The sequence below is a fragment of the Mustela erminea genome, chromosome 12 (assembly GCF_009829155.1).
Source record: "Mustela erminea isolate mMusErm1 chromosome 12, mMusErm1.Pri, whole genome shotgun sequence".
Lineage (NCBI taxonomy): Eukaryota > Metazoa > Chordata > Mammalia > Carnivora > Mustelidae > Mustela > Mustela erminea.
Genome location: NC_045625.1, coordinates 88,227,722 through 88,252,331, shown reverse-complemented (window position 1 = coordinate 88,252,331; position 24,610 = coordinate 88,227,722). Strand labels below are relative to the sequence as shown.

The following is a 24,610-nucleotide window of genomic DNA, read 5'->3' as shown; positions in this document are numbered from 1 at the left end:
TGATTAAAATGTCTTTGGGGGGCACCTGGATGGCTCAGATGGTGAAGTGTCTGTCTTCAGCTGGGGTTGTGATTGAACAGTCCTGGGATTGAGCCCCATGTCGGGATCCCTGCTCAGTAGGGAGTCTACTTTCCTCTCTGCCTCTGCCTCTCTCCCCCGCTCATGCTCTCTCTTTCTCTGTCTCCCTCTCGCAAATAAATAAATAAAATATTTTTAAAAATGTATTTTGGACTTCCAAGGAACACCCTGACGGACTGCCCAGGGCATGCCCTCCCTTAGGGAGCCTTTCTAGTCTCTCCTCTCCACGCCATCTTTCTCCCCCAACACCTTATGTCATGTTACTGCACTAAGCTGTAATAATGAATTTCCTTTTCAGTCTCCCCCGTGATACTCTGAGCTCCTAAAAGAGAGGTTCTTTGTCTTGCTCAGTCACTGCCTGGCCTAGTGACATGGGTGCTTCCTAAATGTTTGCTGAATGAATTTCTTAAAGCAAAACACAGCTCTAGACTATATCCTAAAAGGACAGTGAGTGACAGTTGTAGAAATCTGAGATCTGCTATTTACTGACTCAGGCGAGTTACTTTAGCTCTCTGCTCCCTCAGCTGTGAAATGGGTATGATAACAGTGCTTACCACAACATAGCTATCCTAGGCATTAAATGAGATTCTGGGTATAGGATGCCACATAGTTGTTAACGCTGACATTTAAAATGGAACAGATACTGCAGTGACATATCTTACCTTAGGGTCTGAGAATAAGATTATTTGAGTCAACCAAAGTACTGGTGGGTTAAACAAGGTAATATCCTATATAAACCACAGGTCTGCTCTCTATGCTTCCTATGTCCTGGTAGCTGTGGAGGATACCAAGTACCTCATCAATACTACACATTTTACTGAGCATGCACAACTCACTAAGCAGTAAATTTAGTTTCGTGACAAAATTCTAACTTCTGCTACAGATTATCTTCAAAAGAAATCATTCACGACCACACTCACATGACAAGACTCCAAAGACTCAAAATAAATGAAAATCCCGTACTTAAATATTGTGGCAACACTGGGACTCTCAGTCACACAGACAACAAGCAGAGACACTGAGTGAAGGCCAAGGGCACTTCTGCAGAAACTGACCATTAAGTCGGGGAATCACAACTTGTTTGCCTCGGATGAGCGATGGGCAATTTGCACGGGGGCATATCTTTCAGGAGCGTCCCTTCTCTCTCCCTTAGACGCCCCTGAGTCTCCCAGTTGTTCTGAAGGACCTTGCAGCCTGCCCCCTCTGCTCCTTCTTGCTTTGTTCTCTTCCTCTTCTCTCCCAGCTTCCACAGTTGAGTGCTTGGGCCTGGAAGTCCTGCATCATCGGCAGCTCGCCCGGCCCGCGGCGCTGCTCTGGTCACGCGTCACTCTGCCAAACTCAAACCACGGCCAGAGAATCACTGCTTTTAAGATCAGGAGTTTCAATGCTGGATTATGTCTCTTCAGATTGTATCTCTGGAGACTGATGATGGTGGGCATAACTCATACTTGCTAGACGATAGAACAGATTCGCAATGAGAGAGAGGCAGATATTTATGTCCAATTATCTTTATATGATAAAGGGTGACCAACTGTCTGGTTTGCCCTGGTTTGTTCTGGTTTTAAAACCGGGAATCCCGTGTCCTGAAAAACTCCTTAATTCTGGGCAAAGCAAGAGAGATGGCTAGTCACCCTAGGATTCGCCAAACAATATTCACCATTTAGTTTTATAAAAGAGTTGAGTGGAATTGACCACATAATGAAACCTGCCTGGGCTCATCCAACTTACTTAGATTACTTTAAATTAGGGCTTGTTGTGAAGTTTGGTCTCCAGTTGCACTAGAAAAGAATTAGAAATCTTAATATAACTTTCTTCTTAGTTCAGTCAGCTAGGTGAGGTCTTTCTGATGTTTTATAAATGGAAATATTTATGGTAAAATGAATTTAAATGGATAGGTGAAGAGTAAAGTTTTACAGCTAGGCTAGTGGGTTACAGGTATGTTCTTGGGCAATTTGATATTTTTCTTGACCCTCTGTTTTCTCTACTATAAAATAGGAAATATCCTTGTATTTATCTCTTTGATTTTGTGGGGGGAGATTAAACAAGGCAATGTATATGAAGTAGTTAGCACAGTGTCTGCTGCTTAAGTTTCATCCATCTATCTATCTATCTATCATCTATCTATCTATCTTACTCACCCACTTAAGTCAACTTGTCCCCTTTTGCAAGGAGGTGTTAGGATGCAGAGCTATAAATCTAGCAGAGAGAAGCTGCCTCCTCCCCCATCCCCAAAGCTGCTCACCTGTCTACACTCCAGGCTACCCCTAAATTTCCTCAGACTATGGGAAGAGTTCTTGTGCCAATTGTAAGGTAAAGAGGAGCCAGCAGTTCCAACAGCCAGCATTCTTTAGAGTGAGGAGAGATTACGGCTGATAGCTTTCTCCTTGTTATTACTTTAACTTTTTGTTTCTATTTCTTTCAACTTTCTAACCCCTGCTAATATTCTTACCATTTTGTTTCTTTGAGTTCCTGTCTTGGGTGACACATTTTTCCATATCCATCATTTTCCCTTGAGAGAGAAAAAAAAAAAAAAGTCATTTCTATTTCCTTGTAACACAGCCCTACATCCCACATAGTGACTCAAGTTTCAATTCCAAGTTCCTATGAAACATTTTTAATCCCCTAGGAAATCTGGTAGACTTCTGAATTTATTCCATGGGTTTCAACCCCTGAGGTCAATTCAACAGTTTAGGGCATATGCTTTCGGTCCTACATTTATTTTTAAAGTTTACTTATTTTTTTAGTAATCTCTACAGCTGATGTAGGGCTCAAAGTCACAACCCCAAGACCAAGAGTTGCACGGCCTTCTGACTGAGCCAGGCAGGTGCATGCTCCTAGATTTTCTTTAGGAGGATATACTTTAATTCTCCATCCTTCCCTCAAAGATAGACAACACACTGAGACACTTTATTATACATTAGTTTTCTAGTCATTCCTAATGATGACTATTTACTTTCTATGAGGAAATATTCAAAATGTAAGTTGGCAAGAGTCATTTCCTTGGACTAATCTACTCCATCTCAAGATCATCATGTCATTGGACCTTGAGCCTTCTATTCTGGATAACTGTCTCAGTTCTGTTAAATACCTATTCTTTAGAAATAGCTGACCTCCACTCGATTACACCACTTTCCCAGATCCACCCATCCTCTTAAGCGGCTCGGGGGAATTTTCCAACCACCATTGGAATTCCCTCCCGTCTTCCACTTCCCTATTTGACCTCAAATAACTCTACACACAGATCATCACTGGATCCCCTGGTATACTTCTCAAAGTACTGGGGAAATGTCTACTTTAAATCATCTTAAAATGGAAGGAAATTATTTGAATAGACTCATTTTCCTGTGTTTTAATTGTTCCCATGTGCAAATTGAGAAATAAACACATGCAAATTATTTTGAAAACTGTAGAATACCCTCAGCCAGAAATCTTGTAAAATACTCTATGGTAAAAGCATCACCATTCTACAGAAAACAAAACAAAACTATTTTATTTCTTAGTGTGCCCAGAAACGAGCTCAATATAATAGTGCAACTAATGGGGCACCTGGGTGGCTCAGTGAGTTAAGCCTCTGCCTTTGGCTCACGTCATGATCAGGGTCCTGGGATCGAGTCCTGCATCGGGCTCTCTGCTCAGCAGGGAGCCTGCTTTCTTCTTTCTCTGCCTGCCTCTCTGCCTACTTGTGATCTCTCTGTCAAATAAATACATAAAATCTTAAAAAAAAAATAGTGCAACTAATGCAAGACTCAAATTCAACCAAGCTGACAAGCATTTTAGCTTTTCCTCCCTTACTCTAAGTCTCGGGTTATTTGCATGATGGAAAGAAACTGTATGATGCTGGGTCTCCTTCACCCTCCGTACGTACCATTCTCCCACATCTCACTGCCATACACATGATCTTCACTCGGCAATCCTGCACGGCTTTACTGTCATTGCTATCGAACAGTGGAATGTGTTTGTGCCACTTTTCGAAGGCAAACCAGGTTTCCCTGCAGCTATGGTCCAACTGTCACCCCCTTGGAAATGCTACTACAAGTGTTCACTGCCACCTTCCAATGTAAGCAATGCTGCAGGACAGTGAAATGAACAGGACTGTAGTAAGAGATGACACAGTTTTACATGGTGGCATAGCTGAAACCCACTTTGCATAATTGAATGCAGCTCCTAGAAGAGAATGCTAGTAAGAAGGCAGCATTTTATAAATCCATGTTTCCTGATTGGGCCATCATTAGCATTCTGGGTAGGAGAGTTCCCAGTTACATGGGACTGAGGTGCATATTACAGAAGGTTGAGCATCTCTGGCTCTGCCTATAAGTGCCACCTTGACAAAAGTAGCTGCCCCATACATTTCCCCATACGCACAGTGGAGACCATTGCACTAAAGGAGATACCATTTCTCTTTAGACAGAAAATGACTGCCGGGATTACACTAAGAAACACCAGGACAGCTCCCAGAACCATGAAGTGAGTCCTCTCATTTGATGGAACCGGAAGTGGTTCTGAAAAACAAAAGAATCCAAAAAGAAAGTGAGGATGAAATTTTGATGGGAAGAGGTTAAGAGAAGAATCATCCTTGAAGGTGAATTTCAGTTGGCTTTGGGTTACAAACAGTTCCTGACCAGTGAGCGGCTAGAATGGGGAGATACCGCTGACAGGAAGATGGGAACCGCACAGAAAAGTGGAAGCAGCCCAGGCTTTGGACAGATGGGCCTGGGGCTACGTTCTGCTGCCACTCACTAGCTTTGAGATCTCAGGCAAATCCTTTCACCTGCCTACAAAATGGAAATGATAATAAATTTATTGTGAGGCCAGTGTTTGTGAAGAGCTCAGTACTAACTATGAGACTCGGTGACCTCCCTTGTATTCTTTTACCTAGAAGCTAGCGCCTGATGCACGTGGTAAAGATGGAACAGGAAGGCCAACTGGCACTGCCCAAGAGCATCTACCTCCTGGTGTGTGCCGCCACGGTTGAGGGCCATTGCTCACTATCTTTTCTTTCTCAGTTTGAACATCTTGAAACATCTGATCCTGGGTACTTCCCACCAGTCTGTCTGTGGGTCCATGAAAGAAAAGGGTCCCCTGGCACATGATATTCAGAGACCGCTGCTTCCATTAGCCATGATCCCTGATGACCTCATTCAAGCTTTAAAGCCACAACAGTGGTCAACCTTTCTCTAGTAGCTTACATTTTACAAAGCCTGTTTATATCTATTTCGATCTCAAAATAAGTTGTTAGTCATGCAATATAAAAAAAAAAAATCCTTGGTGATAGAGGAGGAAACAGAACCCAAGCATTTTGGTGAATTACCCTAAGTCTTCCCTCAGATAAGTTGTCATAAAGCAACTTTTAAATGGCAAGAACCCACAAACACAGCCCCTACCAAAGTGACTCATAACCCAGTAAAAGCATCTCTTTAAATTTCTCAACTTTTTTTTCCCCCTCTTTTCATTCATGGGACAATCTTGTATTGCCCTTTCCTGTTGGTTGAATTTTCCACCTGAGGTCTTTGATGTTTTTTTCTGAAGTAGCTGAAGCTAAACTGGCAACCTCTACTAGAAGTGGGGGGCACGCGAAGTGTTTCTCAGAACACCCCTGGGTTCATGTTAACTTCATGCTCTCCTGCTCCACTTTCTCCAAAGGTCTCAGCCTCTCATCAGACTCTGCAGCCCACTGTACCCACTCCTGTATGGTAGTAAGAGAAAGAAATAATTGAGTCTGTGCTGGGAAGAGCCTCAAATCATATCATACATTGTAGCTCACTCACCCCTACAGTAACCTTGCCCAATAGTTTATAACTTTTATAACTGTTATAATTAGGGAAAGTGAAACACGCAGAAGTTGAGCAGCTTAGACAGGGACCACAAGCTTATGTCTCATGCACTAAGCAGAGAAACTGCTTTGTGTTGAAATGCCATAGACTATCTTGGGGGTGGGGTGGATGGATGGGGTATGTTCCATTTGCTGGCTACCACAGAAACCCTGGAAAGAAAAGAGCAGCTCTGATGTGCTGGGATCTAGATTCCTGCAACACTGCCTGAGCTGCCCCCAGGTCCCTTAGCTACAAAAGCATTTTCTACATGGGGTGGGATTGCCTTACCTGTTTCTTATCTGTTTCCTGGAAAGTGTGAACAGTGTCTTACTCTTCTATGAGCCTCTGATGCCTGGCACATAGGGCATATTCAGTAAATATTTGCTGAATGTTTATTAAACAGCAATATGCCTTGGATGAATGCAGATGAGGAAGCTTTTTGTAAGTATAGTGTTATACATGCATTCACTTATTTAATGAATGATGGATGCCTACAATGAAAAGGCAACATGCTAGAGGCCAAAGGACAGCAGGAGGTACATTTGAATTGAGACATTCAGAATACTACCTGGGATGACCAACTTAGCAGTATTGTTTCTGTCTTCCTCAGGACCTGATCTTCGAAAAGTGCAATAGAAAATCTCATTAGCTGTTGTGTTGATTCTCAGCGTGCTGGTCACATTGAAAAGCTTCTCTTCCCTGTTGGAATTAGTGATGGTGGTTTTGCCACTCAGGACTTGATGGTCGCTGTTTGTCCAGATGACTTCAGCCTCAGGGTAACCCTCAGCCTGACACATTAGTTCGTGTTCAGAGGTGACAGGATCCACAGAAATTCTTTGGTTGATTCTGCGGTATGGGGCTAGGTCATGAGCAAAAAGAAGTTAGGGCTTTCACTTAGGACAAAACTAGATATGTGACTTGGTGTCATCTACATTAGGAAAAGTATCAGTTCAGGCAGGTTCTCAGAGAAACAAGCTTGATGTTCAGATGTTTCAGCAGTGAGAAACCCCTATCAGTCCTGCTTCAGCTTGCCCACTCATAGCTGAGCTATGTTTTAGCTCAAAGGAACAACTACCTTGCTACGAAAATCATATTGCTCTTTTTATTAGCTCCAAGCAAATGCACAGATTAAAGAGAATTGTCATCTTTAAACCAATAGTCTTTTCACCCAAATATAAAATATGTCTTTCCATTTACTCAAGTCTTTGTATCTTTCTCATAAAGCTTTATAGTTTTTACATAGGGCCGGCCCTTTTCTTCTTAACTTTACTTCCTGGATATTTTCTTTTTGTTGTTGTATTTCTGTCTTCGGAGCATGAACCTCTCCAGCTGACCAGCATGGTTTTCTTAGCCTTTATTTAATAAACAGAAAATCTGGTTTTCTTGTGCCATTCACTTTTCCAACTATGGGTCAAGGATCAGAAATTAGGCATGAAAAGAGTATGATATCATTACAGAAAGTACTACGTGTTCCTGAATCACACTTTTTAAAGTTTAAACTTTTTTTTAAAGAATTTATTTATTTATTTGACAGAGAGAAATCACAAGTAGGCAGAGAGGCAGGCAGAGAGAGAGAGGAGGAAGCAGGCTCCCTGCTGAGCAGAGAGCCAGATGCGGGACTCGATCCCAGGACCCTGGGATCATGACCTGAGCAGAAGGCAGTCGCTCAACCCACTAAGCCAATTTATGTTCTACTTCAAAATAGTTTTAGATTTACAGAAAAGTGGCAAAGATAGCACAGAGCCCCCACCTACCTTTCACCCAATTCCCCCCTATTGTTAACACCTTGTACTACCATGGTGAATTTGTCAGAACTAAGGAACCAATGTTAGTACATTACTATTAGCTGAACTTCACACTTTGTTCCATTTCACTAGTTTTCCCTTAATGTCCTTTTTCTATTCTGGGATCTCATGCAGAATACCACATTTGTGATACTTATTTTTTTAACTTTTTTATGCTGGCTATTTGAATAAATCATCTAAATAATTATTATACTCAAGAAAGAAAGTTTAAATTTTAGGTCATTAATGAAAACTTAGCTCACTGCTTTGGGACCCTTCTAGGATTAAGATATCAAGTGTACTATTTTAGTAGATTATTTAATGCATTTACATCACCTAAGATCTTCTTTCGTGTTTATTCATTACAAGCATGGTAATGTATCATTATTCTGTTGTTATAATCTTTATTGTACTCCTAATACTTTAATGTAACCACCAGTGGTCCACACAGAGCCTTGACTTGCCATTCCTTTACCAAAGGTGTGGCAATGGCTTTGTGATAAGATCTATTCACAGGGATTTAATACAAGGCAGCCAGAATCAAAGAAGAATGAAATGATGTGATGTTTTTGTGTTCTTGATTCAATGAATCACCAATAGAAACACTGGAAAGCAACATAATTATAATTTCAAAACACATAAATAATGGTTCTCATGAGTACTTGAGTCCTCAACCTTGTATCTGTTATGTTCAACAATCCTTCAAAAAAATAAAGCCATTGATCATACTTCCTAAATAGTATTACCATAACAGGGTCTAGTTCACATAGCACAGGGCTTTATTTCTGGGCAATTTAGTTTACAAGACTAAAATCACAGATAATGGTGAAGTGCTAAAGGTAAAATGTTAGCTTTTTTACTCTTATCATTTTTAACAGAATAATAAAGGAGAATGTTGTTTTATGCCTAAGCATATGTATAAATACGGTATGCTTCTCAGGATCCAATAAATGAGTGGAGTTGTTCTACTCATTGGTTAGATATCCACTATTCTAGTCTCTAAAATAGGACGCATGTATTGCGATACAGGAAGAAAATATTAGAACTTCCACTTACATATAAATTTTTATCATAATAATTAAGAAATAATCTAAGCTCAATCAACTTTACTAATTGACACTGGGCCTCACTTTCTATGCCACATGAGGGTCTTACGGGAAGAGGGAAGTTTTGTAGACAATGCGGTTATGAACACTGGGGTGCATGTATCCCTTTGGGTTAGTATTTTTGTATCCTTTGGGTAAATGCCTAGCAGTGTAATTGCTGGAACATAGGGTAGTTCTATTTTCACCTTTCTGAGGAACCTTCATACTGTTTTCCTACAATATCCAAATTATGGAAACAACCCATCTGTCCATTGACTGATGAATGAATAAAGAAACCATGTATGTATGTGAATATAAACACAAACACACAGACGTGTGGACGTGCACGCGTGCTCACACACACAAGTATTACTCAGCCATAAAAAAGAATGAGCTCTTTTTTTTTTTATTTGCAATGATGTGGATGGATCTACAGAGTAAAATACTAAGTGAAATAGTAAAAAAAAAAAAAAGTCAAATATCATATGATTTCATACATACTGGAATTTAAGAAACAAAACAAATACGCATAGGGGAAAAAAAGAGAGAGAAGGCAAACCAAGAAACAGACGCTTAACTGTAGAGAGCAAACTGATGGTTACCAGAGGGGAGGCAGGTAGAGGGATGGGTTAAAAAAAGGTGATGCAGATTAAGAAGGGCACTTGTGATAAGCATTTGTTATTTTATGAAGTGCTGAATCCCTAAACTGTACTCTTGAAACTAAAAACAAAAACCAATACTCAAGGGGCGCCTGGGTGGCTCAGTGGGTTAAAGCCTCTGCCTTCGGCTCAGGTCATGATCCCAGAGTCCTGGGATCGAGCCCCACATCAGGCTCTCTGCTCAGCAGGGAACCTGCTTCCTCCTCTCTCTGCCTGCATCTCTGCCTACTTGTGATCTCTGTCTGTCAAATAAATGAATAAAATCTTAAAAAAAAAAAGTTAAAAAAACAAAACCAATACTCAAGATTTTCAAGACCATCCACCTTTGTTAACAATGAATTTCACCTTAAACTATTAGCTAATGATAGCGAATCATCATAATTAGCAAGGCATTAAAATAGGATTACATTTTTATTTCATTCTTTAAAAATTTCTGTCTTTATACATTTATTTTTTTTTTAATTTTTTATTTTTTATAAACATATATTTTTATCCCCAGGGGTACAGGTCTGTGAATCGCCAGGTTTACACACTTCACAGCACTCACCAAAGCACATACCCTCCCCAATGTGTCTTTATACATTTAGAGAAGGTACAATACATTAGGTTGAACCATATGAAGTTAGTGACGTTCAACTTCTTTTACCTTTTAAAAATGCCAATTTCTTATGCTATATCCTTTACGTTAGCATAAGTATATCCTTTCTAACTGTATACACACACAAACACACATATTAGCTAACATGCTTTACTGATGGAGTACGTTATCAAAAACATGTGCAGACTCCTGATTTAGTAGATACAGAGCACACATGTGCTAATCCAATGGTCACATCAAGACCAAGAAAAGCTCACTGTAGTTTTGAAGTCAATATACCACTTTATACACACTCTGGAGGTATAAATGGAGGGGAGTAAAATCTGGTTGTTAGGGACACCTACTTCAGAACTAGACTAGTGAGTTCAAAACCTGCCTTTACCACTTACTGGCTGAGTGAACTTGGGTACATTACTTAACTTCTTTGGGCTTCAATTTACTCCTCCATAAAATGAGAAGAACACCACACACATCACTGAATCTAAGATGCCATCTACAGAAAGACACACTTAGATATGAGATAGTAAAATGTGAAAACATACATCTTAGACATAATGGAGCCCCTACCCCATAGAGTCGTTTGAGGATTAAATGAGTTAGTATAGACAAAATGGTTGGGACAGGGCCTGGCATGTAACAAGTACTACATGAGTGTTAATCTCTACTACGGTAAGTACTAGAGCTGCTCCCCTCCGCTTACTACTACCATTGAAATGGACTCATGTAATAGTCTTCAGAAAGAACCGGCAGTGCCTCACAAACAGACTTGGAAATAAGTTTTCACATCTTCAAACCTCTTCATGTTTCAAAATTTTTAGCCCTATCCTATTTGAGGAAATATTTCATTCATTCATTCATTCATTCATTCATTCATTCAACAGATATTTTTTGTGTGCTCTTGTCAAACTCCTCTTGCATGTCAATTCCTAGGGATTGAGCAGTAAATAAAACAGACCCAAATCTCTGGCTTTGTGGAGTACATATTCAAGAGAGGAGAGCAATAATAATACAGGTGCATCTGCATGCGTTAGATGAGGATGAACAGGTTATGTGATACATTAGATGGGGAAAAACACTATAGAAAAAATATAAAGGCTGGCTGGTGAACTGGGGAGTGATGGGGTTGGTGGAGAATGATAGCAGTTAATCCTTGGTTCATATGAACAAATTAGCTTCATCAGTACATCGGTGCAAAATTTCGTTCTTTCAGTTGTCTGATCCCATTTAAGTTCCTTAAAGTATGAATGGGTGTTTCATTTTCCTTGTTATTAGGTTCAGTGTTTACAGAAAAACAGCATTCTTAATTGAAAGTCAAATGCCTGAGAGTATGATATTTAAACAGATAAGCATGAAAGGGGCAATAATACCCAGAGTGATAACAATAATTGAGTTAATCCAAAACTAAAGTCTTAGCGCATTTCAGTTTTGAAATGCTTCACCTATAAAATCCCATGGTGAGTAAACTCCCTGTGGGGAAGCTGTGTTACCACATATTTGCAGTGATGGGAAGAGAAGTGTTACTGTGAAATCATTTGCATATAGAGGTGACTCAGGAATTATACTTCCCTGAGTTGTGAAGTTCATGCAAGAAGGCTATTTCCATTGGTGACACTGCCCCAGTGCAAGTGAAGCTTCGTGGCTGGCTTATTCTCAGTGTAGCTCAACTCAACACCCAAGACCCCTGTCTGCAAATGACCACAGGATGGACTGGGACTAGGATGCCAATTAAGTAATTTATAATATAAAACGGAATGGACAAAACAAATCAGATAGTCATATCTGGCTGGTCATCTGCTTTGCTCTATCTGGAACCCCTTCTTGGAAAATCCTCCAGTGCCAAAAGTTTCCTACTGTGTTGAGCCGTAACAAAGGACATTACAGATCAACATAGGATATTAGAGAGACCAGAGTACCTGAAAGAACACTCTTCCTTGTTACAGGACAGCTGTACCACTTTGTATACTCGCCAAAGGTTGATGAAAGACCCTCTCTTCTGGAAGCGGAAACTTACTCTCTATACTTCCTTTTACCTGACTGCCAAGCTTACGGTCTTCCTCCCCAGTCCAGATCCAGCAATGCTGGCTGTTCATGGGACTAAGCACTGATAATTTCTTCAATGTTATGAAACACAGTCAAGTGTGCTGATGAGCTGAAGAAAAGTTGAAAATCCCAACCTGGGATCCCACCAGCTTGCTTTCGTAAAAATCACTGTTCTGGAGAAGTATATGGCAAAATAAAATGAAAATTAAATCTACTTCTCCAAGTGGACATGCAACATGGGGGGGTTAAGTGGGTAGGAGAAGAATAAATGAAACAAGATGGGACTGGGAGGGAGACAAACCATAAGTGACTCTTAATCTCACAAAACAAACTGAGGGTTGCTGGGGGGAGGGGGGTTGGGAGAAGGGGGGAGGGGGGTTGGGAGAAGCGGGGTGGGGTTATGGACATTGGGGAGGGTATGTGCTATGGTGAGTGCTGTGAAGTGTGTAAACCTGGCGATTCACAGACCTGTACCCCTGGGGATAAAAATATATTATATGTTTATTTAAAAAAAAAATCTACTTCCCAAGACAAGGGACATCTTGACCACAGAAGCATTAACTGATCCAGAATCAGAAACCCAGTAACGTGCCATAAAAATAGATGCATTTCTCCCAGTTGCTGTATTATTTGGATTGAGTTTACAATGATCATTTATCCCTTTACGATGAATGTAAACGTCTACTTGTAATGCTGACCTTCAGACTGAAGGTAGTTAGACCAGGAATGAAAGAACAAGGAGTAATGACTGGATTCTTGTCATACACCTAAAGGTCATCATGTAAATGAAAGAAGCTGGCGGATAATCTCAGAACTGTGACTAGAGAGGGCAGATACTAGCTCAGTATCAGAAAATAATTTCAAAAGGCTATGGAAGAGAGGTCCAAGTGACCGGGTGTCATTGTGGAAAGTATGTGAGCAGAAGGTCCCTTGTGGGGATTTCTGTTCTTCAGGAGTTTGGATCAGCTGCTCTTACTTGGGATCATTTCACCTCTCAATTCTATGAATCTTAACAGTGAAAGTAGAGGGGATGAGCTAAGGTGTTTTCCTTTTCTTATCTAGTGGCAACACAAAATTTTGAATGCAGGTGACCTGATGACATATTTGTGGGTCGGTACTCGGGAATTTGACACTCCCAGTTCCTCTACAACACTCCAAGATAAGAGCCGTGTAGACTTTCAAGATGAATATACGCCCAGTGAGCACAGTTTACACTGTCTCTAAAGAATAGTTTCCTTTATGCTTGATATTATTTTTTTGCCTTTATAGATTGACTTCAAGTCTTTTTAAATGTGAAACTCACAGTGGGGCTTGTTTTTATTAATTTGGAGTTGACATAGAGAGGTATAAAGGAAGGAAAATGATGGCCGACTTAATAAATTTAAAAAAAATTGTAGATGAATAAAAAACTTCCTGGCAGGACACAGAAACAGTGGCTACTATCTTGCCATGCCACGGAAGATGGCAGTGAAGGGAGGAGGGCACTCTTGTAATTCGTGTCATCCCCTTCCACAGTTTCTGAATGGTTTCCAAGTACATGTATCATCATAATAAAAACGAAAGACCAGGAATTTTTTAGGAGAACAGAACATACTGTGGAACATGCCCCTACCATGTCTGGCTCTGGATCTCCAGGGGCTGCCAAAGAGGAAGTGTTTGAGAAATGCTCCTTGGAGGAGCGCGTGAATGAATGAATGAGCAGACTGCCTCTGTGGAGAGCAAGGTGGATCTCCAAGACGGAAAAGTGCTCATAAAGACTGGGCCTCTTCACCTGTATGCATCCTTACCATGAACTTTCAAAGTAATCCGCTTGTAGTCAGCACCGCCGTAGCCAATCAAACAGCAGTAAACCCCCGCATCCTGCAACTTCACGTCTGTGATCTGAAGCGCGGCCTTCCCCAAGAAGAGCTGGTCCTTCAGCAGCTGGGCCCTCTGGCTGTAGCTGCTGTGCTGAACTTGCAGGTCTTCTTTCCCGTCCACAAACTGAATAATTTTCTTATCCTCCATTTCCCAGTAGACGATTAGCGCAAGCAGGTTTAACTGTTTTTCTATTGGGAATTTGCATTCCATGGTCACATTGCCGCCGTACTCCACCACATACAGTTCCTTGGAAACTGTGATTGTAAATGCTGTAGAGGAAGACGACCAATTTTCAGAAGTTGGGAAACTCCTCAAAAAATACACAGATAGTTACAGTAATTATCCCTGGGAAATGGATAACAGGTAATAGAGAAATAGATAATGGGTTAATTTTCCTACTTTCAGTTTGACCATACTGCCTATATCTTTGTCCAATACAGTGGGTTTATGAGATACAGAAAGAAAAACAGAACATTCTTCCTACAAAAAAAAAAAATTACATTCATCTTAAATTCATCTTAAATCATTATTACAGTTTTTAACTTATGGTTAAATATAGAACCTAATGAAAGGATTTGGTGTCTTACCTTTCAGCAAATGGCAGTGGGCCATGAATGCAAAGACACTAAATATCCTCATTTTTCTGGAGTGACCTAATTGTGGAAAATATAAAAACAAAAATGCTTTATTCAATAATTGAGCACCCAGACATTATGGGTCCTGGCAGTACTAAATAAATAGCCTTCAGATAACCAAAAAAATGATTTGTAAGTGTGAAAATGCAGCATGAAATTTAGAAGTTTAATACCTTTACTTAATATCCCACAGTCCTATAAAGCCAAATGGAAAAAAGTTACAGTGATGAGAATCTTTAAATGTAATTACAAGGCCTGAAAAAAAACTTATAATGAACACTCGAAACAGGCTAAGAAGAAAATATTATACTAAAATCCTCTCAACTATTTCATGTTTTTTTCTGCAGTATAACATCTAGAAATCCAAACCTGCCCTGTGCAAAATTTCAATGCAAGGACAACCTGACCTCCACATCTCTCACCTTTCAAAGCTTTTTCTTCCACCCTAGACCCTGAACACTTTCATCCTGTCCTTAACTACCCAAGCCTTCTGTATCACCATCCCAACTATGCTACTTTTCTTGCAGGTGCCATCCTTTGGAAATCTCCTCTTCTGTCTTTCGCTTATTCCAAGTTATAAATTCTATTCTCTCAATAAACTGATTCTGCTAGTAGCAGGAATGAGAAGGAGAAACAGTTTAATTTGACCAATTCATACTAAGATGTGAATGACTTACACCCACTCTTTTAGGGCTAGAATCCGCCTAGATTCTATTCTTCATTTTGTCACTCTGAGTGAAATTCTACCAATTATTTAATTTGGCAAACATTGATTGAACAACTGTTCTGTCCCAGGCACTATTTTAGGTACTAGGAATATAGCAGTGAACAAGGAAAAAAAATCACTCTCATTTTGGACCTTATATTCAAGTAGGGGAATAAATAAAGAAGATTTGTACTGCATTTCAGCAAATTTATTTCTTAATACACTTTCCCTCTTCTGTTATACATATGTTTACACACTTTGAGAAGTCAGTTTTGCCTCTTAAGGTCTCTTTGACCTCTTGTATACATATAAAAACTCACCAATGATCAGTTAATCTATGCTATACATATATAAGACAGAAGATTTATGCTCCTAATATGTAAATAGTTCCAAAAAATCAATAAGAAAACCAAACACAACTCAACAGAAAACGAACAAAATGTTCTAGCACACAGTTCAGAGAGTAAGAAATATAAATGACATCTATACATCAGTAAGGATGCTCATAGATGGGACTGGAAGAGATTATGCTGAGTGAAATGAGTTAAGCAGAGAGAGTCAATTATCATATGGTTTCACTCACTTGTGGAGCATAAGGAATAACATGGAGGACATTGGGAGATGGAGAGGAGAAGGGAGTTGGGGGAAATCAGAGAGGGAGACAAACCATGAGAGACTGTGGACTCTGAGAGACAAATTGAGGGTTTTGTGGGTCGTGGGGTGAGTCCAGTGGTGGGTATTGTGGAGGGCACGTATTGCATGGAGCACTGGGTGTGGTGCATAAACAATGAATTTTGGAACACTGAAAAAAATAAAATTAAAAAAATGAAAACAAAAAGGAAGATGCTTAATATCAACAATTTTTAAAAAGCTTAAGTTTAAAACATTAGGTACTGTTTTTCACTTATTAGCTTAACCAAAATTATAAAGATTCCTAATATTTAGTGCTCGTAAGGATATGAACAAATGGGTTTTCTCACTACCTGGTGGTAGGATTGTGAAGTTATATAACATTTTTTGGAAAGCAATTTGGTAATCTCCATTAAAATTTTACAAGCTTTCACTTCCTCTCCTAGAAATGTATCCTACAAAAACAAAAACATATACATAAACAATACATGTGAAGTGACGACATTGCTAATCTTAGCCACAAACTGGGAATATTCCAGATAGCCTAACTAGTTAAATGTTGTGACAGTCCTACAATGTAATACCACTAAGGACAGAATTGTATTAATCTTGCAAAGATGTAGAAAGTAAATTGTAGAGCTATACATGTCGCAGAAATCTACTTCAGTTAAAAAAAAAAAGAAAGAAAAATCTGTGTGTGTTTAGACATAGGGAATGTCCAGAAAAATCCATACCAACATACTGATAGTGATTAACTCTAGGAGTGAAATCAGAGGGACAATAAGCAGGCTTTCACTTTTCTATATCTTTTTAAAGATTTATTTATTTATAAGAGAGATAGCAAGAGAAAGGCAGAGGGAGATGGAGAGAGAGAATCCCAAGCAACCTTCATGCTGAGCGAGGATCCCCACATGAAGCTCGATCCCATGACCCTCAGATTATGACCTGAGCCTAAACCGAGTCTGACACCCATCTGACTGAGCCACCCAGACACCCTATTTTTAAAATAAAATTTCAAAGGAAGAAAGGATGGGAGAAAAAGAAAAGAAAAAAAGGGAGATGAGATTGTTAATGATTTCTTTGGTGTTTTTCCATGTCTGTATTTTCAAATAAATGGGTATGCTTTCCTCTTCTTAGAAAAAAATAAAAAACAAATTTAGTGAACCATTTCACCTTGCTAAGCTGCGGAACGTTTAGGAGACAGCATAGTAGAATGGAAAGAACCCTAGAAACTCACACATCAGAGATGAGGCAGCGTAATAATATTTGTTTATTTTTATGTTTTTCTTCATTATCTAATATAAACACAATATAGAAAATGAAAAAAGAAGGGAAAAATCACCGACTATTCCATTACTTTAGCCCAGGAAACATTTCCTAATGCCTAGAAACATTTTTGGTGGTCAAAATGCAGAGGGGTGGTGGCAAGGACTGCTACTTCCTACTGGTGGAGGCCAGGAATGCTGTTGCTAACCACCTACAATGCGCAGGACAGCCACCACAGCAGAGACTTACCTAGGCCTCCTTGTCAACAGTGCCAAGGTTGAGCAACCTTGCAACCACTGTGAGCATTCCAGTACACATTTTTCTTCTAGTCTTTCTCCCTATGAATCTTTGTAAAAACAATCATAACCTTATCATATATTTAACACTCTTCTTTTCATTGACTATATCAATATGTTTTCCATTTTACCAAATGATATTCATAAATATTTTGGAGTTCCTATAATGTTTAGTTCCCCTACCGTTAGGTTTAAGATTGTTCCCAATTTTAAAAATATCATAGATATTTGTGTATTCAGCAAATATTTAAGTGCCTATGGTGTGCCACGTTGCAGGCCAGGCCCTAAGAACTGATTCCCCAAGTAGAATTTTTAATCAAGGAGAAAGACCATCTTCCTGGTTCTTGACACATGTAGATAACTGGTACGAGTTACACTGTATCTTTACTGGGTATGGTTTTAAAAATATTTTTTCTGATTTGATTATTGAGAAGTTATAATTTGAATGTTTCATGGGTTTGTCGATTATTTTGGTTCTTTTGTGAATCACTTCATCATTTTTCACCCTGCTTATCTTATTAGTTTCTTATCAATCTGTATGAACCATTCATGTTCATATACACATACGCAGGTAGAAATAAAAAACAATGAAGTAAAATAATCATCATTCTCTTGTTAGCGTTAGGGGCATAATTCCTGTTTTTCTCCTTTCTGTTCTCGTGCACGCCTGTAAGAACATGAAGATTGTTGAAATGAGTCCGCAGAAGCTATCTCCGTGGCCTTTGCTTGGGCAAGAGTTGATTTCACCACAACCAAAACACAACAAAAAACCAAACCAACTGTAATATTATAAACAGAAATACACTTGTTGGGCAAAAGAAAACTTAAGATAACCTTTAAGATACCCAAGCAAAGAACTGCTGAATACAAAGGGAAATGAAACCCATTCATGGGTTAAAATTCGTTTTCCCAATGTTTATGGTATACTCTGGTAGACTTCCTATCCTTAAAATGAATTTGGTTGAAAAGTTTACTGGACTCTGATGGGTTAGAGTTGATATTTACCTAATTCCTCATGATACCACCTTTTTCCAAGGTTTCCTTCCCTTGGAGTACAGCTGTCATTAGTGGGAGGAAAAAAGGAAGGACAGAGACCATGCGAGTAACCGTGCTCCCTACATCATCCCCACATCAGGGCAGTTGGTCTAAGAGAACACTGACATCTTCAAGTAAGAAACTATATGATGGTGTATCTGGATTCCCAAACAAGAGCATTCGAAGAGCAAGGAAATGTGGACTAGGGAAGAAATGAAGAATGGGGAAGCAGGTTTGCCCCTGGGGAACTCAGTATAACACTATGGAACCTGTAGAACTTCTGTATCTCCCAAGGGTAGCAAGGTAGGAGGAAAAGACAGGAAAAGAATTCAAGCTTCCATTCTCAAAAGTAGGAGCAAGAAGTGTCTTGATAGCTGTTGGTTTAGTGTTTCCTTTTCCTTTTATTTATACTTATAGTTTTATAAAAACTATAATTTAATTTTCAAAAAAAAATTCCTAGAGTCCAACAACATATCTTCAAGATGAAAACCCACCACATTAATAGATCAAGAGAGTGATCTATTTAACCCAACTAAACCCTGTGCCCAGACTCCTTCCCCTCAGTTACCCTGAGACATTCTTATATGTTTCCCAGGTGGATTCAAATCTCCATACTTACCTCAGTGGTTTCTTTTAAGACTACACTCTACTGTCCTGTAACCTCTGCCTACTCTATTCCACTGAAAAAGGCTGATTTTTTTTTTCTTTAGACTATCATAGTTCTTAAAAACTGTGGGCAATGTAAACGGGGCTCTTTCTTAAAGGTGATTTCCAATATGAGTTGAAAGACCTTTAAAATATTTAGACTCTTCACCCAAGTAGTTAAACTTAAAAGAGTTTATCTGAAGTGAAATAATCAGTAATGTCCCAGAGATTTACAAGCAATGATGTTCACGGAATGGCTAAGACACTTAACCACTATAAATAATCTTTATGCCTAGCATGGGGTATTAATTTTGTACCATGGGGTGTCAATTTTGTACCAGCCATTTAAAAAATATTTATCACATTTTAGAAGACTATTTAATCCATAGAGAGGTACCTGGATGGCTCAGTTGGTTAAGTGTCTGCTTTCAGCTCAGGTCATGATCTCAGGGACCTGGGATCAAGTCCCTCACTGGGCTCTCTGCTCAGTGGGGAGTCTGCTTCTCCCTCTCACTCTCTTTCTGTGGTCTCCCTCTCTCTAAAATAAAATCTTCCATAGAAAAATCACACAAGGCATTTTTTTTAGGTGCAAACAAGGCGAAACAATGATACTTGAAACACTTCCTGTATTATAAGACAAAAAGGCCATGGTATTTCTCCATCAGGACTCCTGAAGGTCCTCGGAGCAAACAGAGCAAAGAGCTCCGGTTGGGGTATCCTGGCTTGCTCTTACAGTAGGAGATGCTGCCGGTGTGATGACTGACTCAGAGCATACTGCTAGGGAGCAGCTGAGGGTGGACGAGGACCCAGGTGTCCGACCTCCAGCCTAGGAATTTCCCGCTAGAACAGCTACCTACCCCAGGGCCATATTCTTGAACGCACAGAAACATACTTACAAAACTGGTATTAAGCAAAACTGAAGCCCTACCTCCCCCCTGCCCTCTTAGTTGTTCCTATTAGTCTATACAGGTATCAGCTCTACAGCCTCGTCAAACCATCACGCTTTGCCTGGTCCTTCTCTTCTCTTCCACCCAAAGAAAAGGACTTCAGGGGCTCCTGGATGGCTCAGTGGGTTAAAGCCTCTGCCTTCGGCTCAGGTCATGATCCCAGGGTCCTGGGATGGAGCCCCGCATCGGGCTCTCTGCTCACCAGCGAGCCTGCTGCCTCCTCTGTCTCTGCCTGCCTCTCTGCCCACTTGCGATCTCTGTCAAATAAATAAGTAAAATTAAGTAAAGTGCACCTCTGGAGGGAAGGATGCTCCCTACCTGCTGGCGGAGGGGCTGGCGGCGGGCTCGCGGGCACAGCACGCTCTGTCCTGGCGGCGGGGCTGCGGGGCGGTGGGGCTGCAGCCAGCTAGCGAGGCTCGCTAATGAGCACGCGAGGGGCGGGGCCGAGGTCTCCGCCGCGCCCCGCCCCCCTCGCCAGTCCACCGCCCAGACCGGTCAATCCTCGTTAGGGTTTAGTTACTTCCCTCTGGGCTGCCCCCGCTTTCCAGTGGGGGAAATTAGCGGATTCGGCGCTCTTGGAAAAAAAGGTGAAACTGAAACTTACCGTTCAGTTTCTTGTAAATCAGCTTTCTAAAAAGAAACGCTTCAAAGATTAAAGCAAACATCATCCTCTATTTTTAAGATTTATATATTTATTTGGCAGAGAGACAGCACAAGCAGCGGGAGCAGCAGACAGAGGGAGAAGCAGGCCTCCCACTGAGCAGGGAGCCTTATGTGGAGCCTGATCCCAGGACCCTGAGATCATGAACTGAGTCAAAGGCAGATGCTTAACTGACTGAGCCACCCAGGAGTTACCAACATCTCATATTTTTAAAAACAAAGGTTTTTAAAACAGCCCAACTTCAGACGTTGTAAAGTAAATTACCATAAGGATTTCAGACAGTTTTATTTTCAGGATCCAGACACCTTAAATTCTGCCATCAGGTTCCTCCCTCTGATAAAAAGCTTTTTACAAGATGAGGGAACCTCTTGACATAACTTGATGTAATTCTACAATATATACAAAATATAATGACAGGTCACAAAGCTTTGATTTTTATTCTAGAAAGTAGGTGTGTCTATAATAGGAAATATATTTTTAATACGTGGATTTTGAGGACTTCCTCAAAGTTCCTCGACATAATGAAACTTCAGTTGCTTTGTCATTAGAAGAACTTCTTATCACCAGTTACACCTTTTAAGAATGCTCTGGATCCCTGCGATCCTGTCATCTTCGGGAACCAGATTAGGTTAGCAAATTCCAGGTGAAGACTAAGAAAACTCTTCCACTGGTAACTCCAGATCAGTGGATGAGCCACCCAGAAGTCACGTGACTCACCCAGAAGGTGATGGCATAATTTACTTACGCATTCCCCACTGTTGGACTTCGAGGTGCTTCCCTCTCTTTCTCCTCTCTCCTCCTCCTTCTCGCTTTCTTTCTAATTTTAAATTGATACACTGAACTCTTGTTTGACTTTCCTACTTACTCATTTCAGCTGCAATCCAAAATACTGCATAACACGAATGAATATTGAGATGTCCATTGACTTGGTTATGACATTTTCTTCCCAAGTAAGAATTTTCACATTCTCAGAATATCACATATTTTAATTTAAAAAAAAAATTGGAAAAATACTGAGGATGATACTGCCTTAAAAATCTGGTAGAGAGTATGAAATTCTCTTTAGCCTCAATAAAGTTTAATAGACTTGGATTCAGCTGAGATGCTCCCTCTTTCAAATCTCTAAGATTTTATTATTTATTTGAGAGAGAGCATGAGCCAGAGGGAGAAACAGAGGGAGAGGGAGCCTTTGGGTGGGGCTTGATCCAGGACCTCTGTGATCGTGACCTGAACCAAAGACAGATGCTTATTTGACTGACCACCCAGGGTCCCCTCAAATCTCTTTTTAAGGCCACATAGTAGAATATAACAGTGTTACCTCTGCTATTTTCTCTTTAATCTTTCATTTTTCTAAAAGCAATAAAGTTAAGACCCAGGACATAGATGTCATGACCTGTGGGTGTGGTCATGACTATCAAGATAGTCAGAAAAAACTGGCTCTAGAACCTACCACTGACCAGCTGAGTTATCCTGAGCAACCAATTTACTGAGTAGTACCAGGACTAAGTAACGTCCTCTTAGACGGTCTCTATGATCTATGAAAATTTTTAAAACTGAGCGGTGCTTAGGTTATTTTGTTTGTGTTTTTACCAAAGCAACATTCAGGGTCTACATAATGATCACAGAGAAGGCAGTAGAGTGAATGAATTTGCCTTTCCCTGGAGCTGATGATGGTAATGGAAGGTACTTACTTAGCTTGCTGTTTTACATATTTGATTTACATATTAGTAATCTGATGACTGCTGAGTTTGTTCATCTTGCCCACCTGTTTGCATCCTGCAGCCATTCATTTTCCTTTACAGTTTATCAAGTTTTTTTGTTTTTTTAAGATTTTATTTATTCATTTGACAGAGAGAGCGAGGGAGCACAGCAGGGGAGCAGTAGAAAGAGATGGGAGAAGCAGGCTCTCCTCTGAGCTTACAGGGAGCCCAGTATGGGGACTCGATCCCAGGACCCTGAGATCATGACCTGTGCTGAAGGCAGAGACTTAACCCACTGAGCCACACAGGGCACCCATATCAAGCTTCTTAATGAAGTTCTTGATAGCCTCTGGAGATAGACAAATAGGGTGTGTTTAGAAAAAAATAAATTTTATCACTTCAAAAAAATGTATGAACATCTGGCATAGTAACTACACTGAAATGAAAATTAAAAACCTTAAAAAATACAAAAATCAAAACAATCCCCATTTTTCAATTGGCAAAGTAGATGAGAGTGCTAAGATGGGGAAGAACCAGTGGGAAGCCAGAGATGCTTAGCAATTTCCTGGCAAAGGAGCAATTTCCAGTTAACTTTCTTGATCATCAAAAACAGGGTAAAGTGAAGATACTTTAAAAATATCAACATGCTTTTTTGCATTGAATATTTAAAAATGCATTTTATTACTATATATAAGACAATATCCAGATTTGTCTCCATGTTTCTATTTTTCATTGTGCAGGACTATAAACCACTGCTCTATGTTATGCCTATTTCTCCTCTCTGTGTCCCATCCCACCAACTCCTGTCTTCTGTTGGTTCTACCTTCACCAGCCTATCCCAGTCTGCAGATTTGTGCCAAACAGATTTCATGGAGCACACTTTGCCCATGTTATACAACTGTTTAAAATATAGGAGTAATTTACATGCATGAACGGCCAGAGAGCAGCAGCTGTCACCACTTGGTGCCCCCACCTCAGATGTTTCCCTCACTGTGCACTGTATATGTCTCCCTCCTTCCTGTCCTGAGCTCTGGGGAAGAGCTGGCTAAGTGAAGAGCTCTAGCCTTCAAAGGGGCAGCTCCCCATATCATGGGTACTTTAAAACAAAGTTGAGACCTCCAACAAGTCCCCTGTCCTCAGGAATTCATAAACCCAGACATAAATAATTGTGACTTGAAAAACTGTTGTAGAGCTTTGGGGCTCTATGGTGAATAATTTAATTCTAAGGAATCTTAAACAAAGAAGTGAAATAAAGTTTACAACTGAGAGATACCCTTTTAGAGGATACTAGGAAATATTTTATTGACTTAATATCCTAGAACTAACTAACCTAAGTGAATGCTGTACACGTGAAATAGCCCCTTCGAGTCATTTCACTTGATTTAAGGGCATGATTTAGTTCAAATGTCTCTTGTGGAATTGCTTCCAGAAGTATTATTTTATATTCACACTTAGATTTAAACTGAGAACAATATGAGTCTTAAATGTATAAAAGTCTTTGAAGCTTTTCTTTCGAAGGAATAACTGATTTTTGTTTTCTGGTCTGAGTAAGTGATCAAACACTAAGTAAGTTAGTCAAACACTAAGTTATTTAAAGGTTATTAGTCACATCTGAATTACTGGATTGAAGAACCTAACTTAATCTACCACTCATGACTGCAGACTCATCATAAAAAAAATGAGAAGTAGAATTTGCCTTTGCCCACCTTACTGAAAGGACATTTAGGCCTTTCTGTTTCAAGAGAGAATGTGTCAGGAAGATAAGCAGTTTCGCCAAAACCCAGTAAGGGTTGTCGTAGGTTTGGTTTGGAAAAGGTAGTCCTAGTTTTGCTTCTGGTATAGTAGGGTTGGTTGGTATCTGTCACTCTGTATTTCACAGATGCCAGTAATTCTGAAGATAACCCTCACTGGATTGATTTTGGTGAAGGAGATAATTAATGCCTGCTGTAACCACAAACAATTTAGCATATCATTTTTCCGGTGTTTATGGAGGACAAGGGAAGATGGGGAGTTGGCATGAGAAGAATAAATTCTACATGTTGAAATGCTTTCTTCCCAGGCTTACTTAGAAGAAATCAACAGGCCTGTACCAAGTGTAGCACTTCCCAGGGCTGCTTGCCACAGGAAGAAAGAAAAAGAATTAACACTGACGTCTGGTATGGTTTTTCTGTCCTT

General features: G+C 40.0%; 1 protein-coding gene across 3 annotated transcripts; it reads right to left on the bottom strand.

Moving 5' to 3' along the window:
* Positions 1-152: 152 nt before the first annotated feature.
* On the bottom strand, positions 153-20,639 carry CD274 (CD274 molecule). Of its 3 annotated transcripts, none has more exons than XM_032307500.1 (7): positions 20,368-20,638; positions 14,502-14,567; positions 13,842-14,183; positions 6,457-6,747; positions 4,470-4,577; positions 2,528-2,587; positions 153-1,529 (listed from the first exon to the last, which is right to left on the bottom strand). In XM_032307500.1, exons 2-7 carry the CDS (start codon positions 14,551-14,553, stop codon positions 1,471-1,473), a joined length of 912 nt encoding a protein of 303 aa, XP_032163391.1. In that variant the 5' UTR covers positions 14,554-14,567; positions 20,368-20,638; the 3' UTR covers positions 153-1,470. The 3 variants fall into 3 exon arrangements, 2 of the variants coding, with proteins under 2 accessions (XP_032163391.1, XP_032163390.1); XM_032307499.1 differs by having other exon boundaries at positions 20,393-20,638; XR_004277419.1 differs by lacking the exon at positions 153-1,529 and having other exon boundaries at positions 3,944-4,577; positions 20,393-20,639.
* Between the last annotated feature and the right edge of the window lie 3,971 nt (positions 20,640-24,610).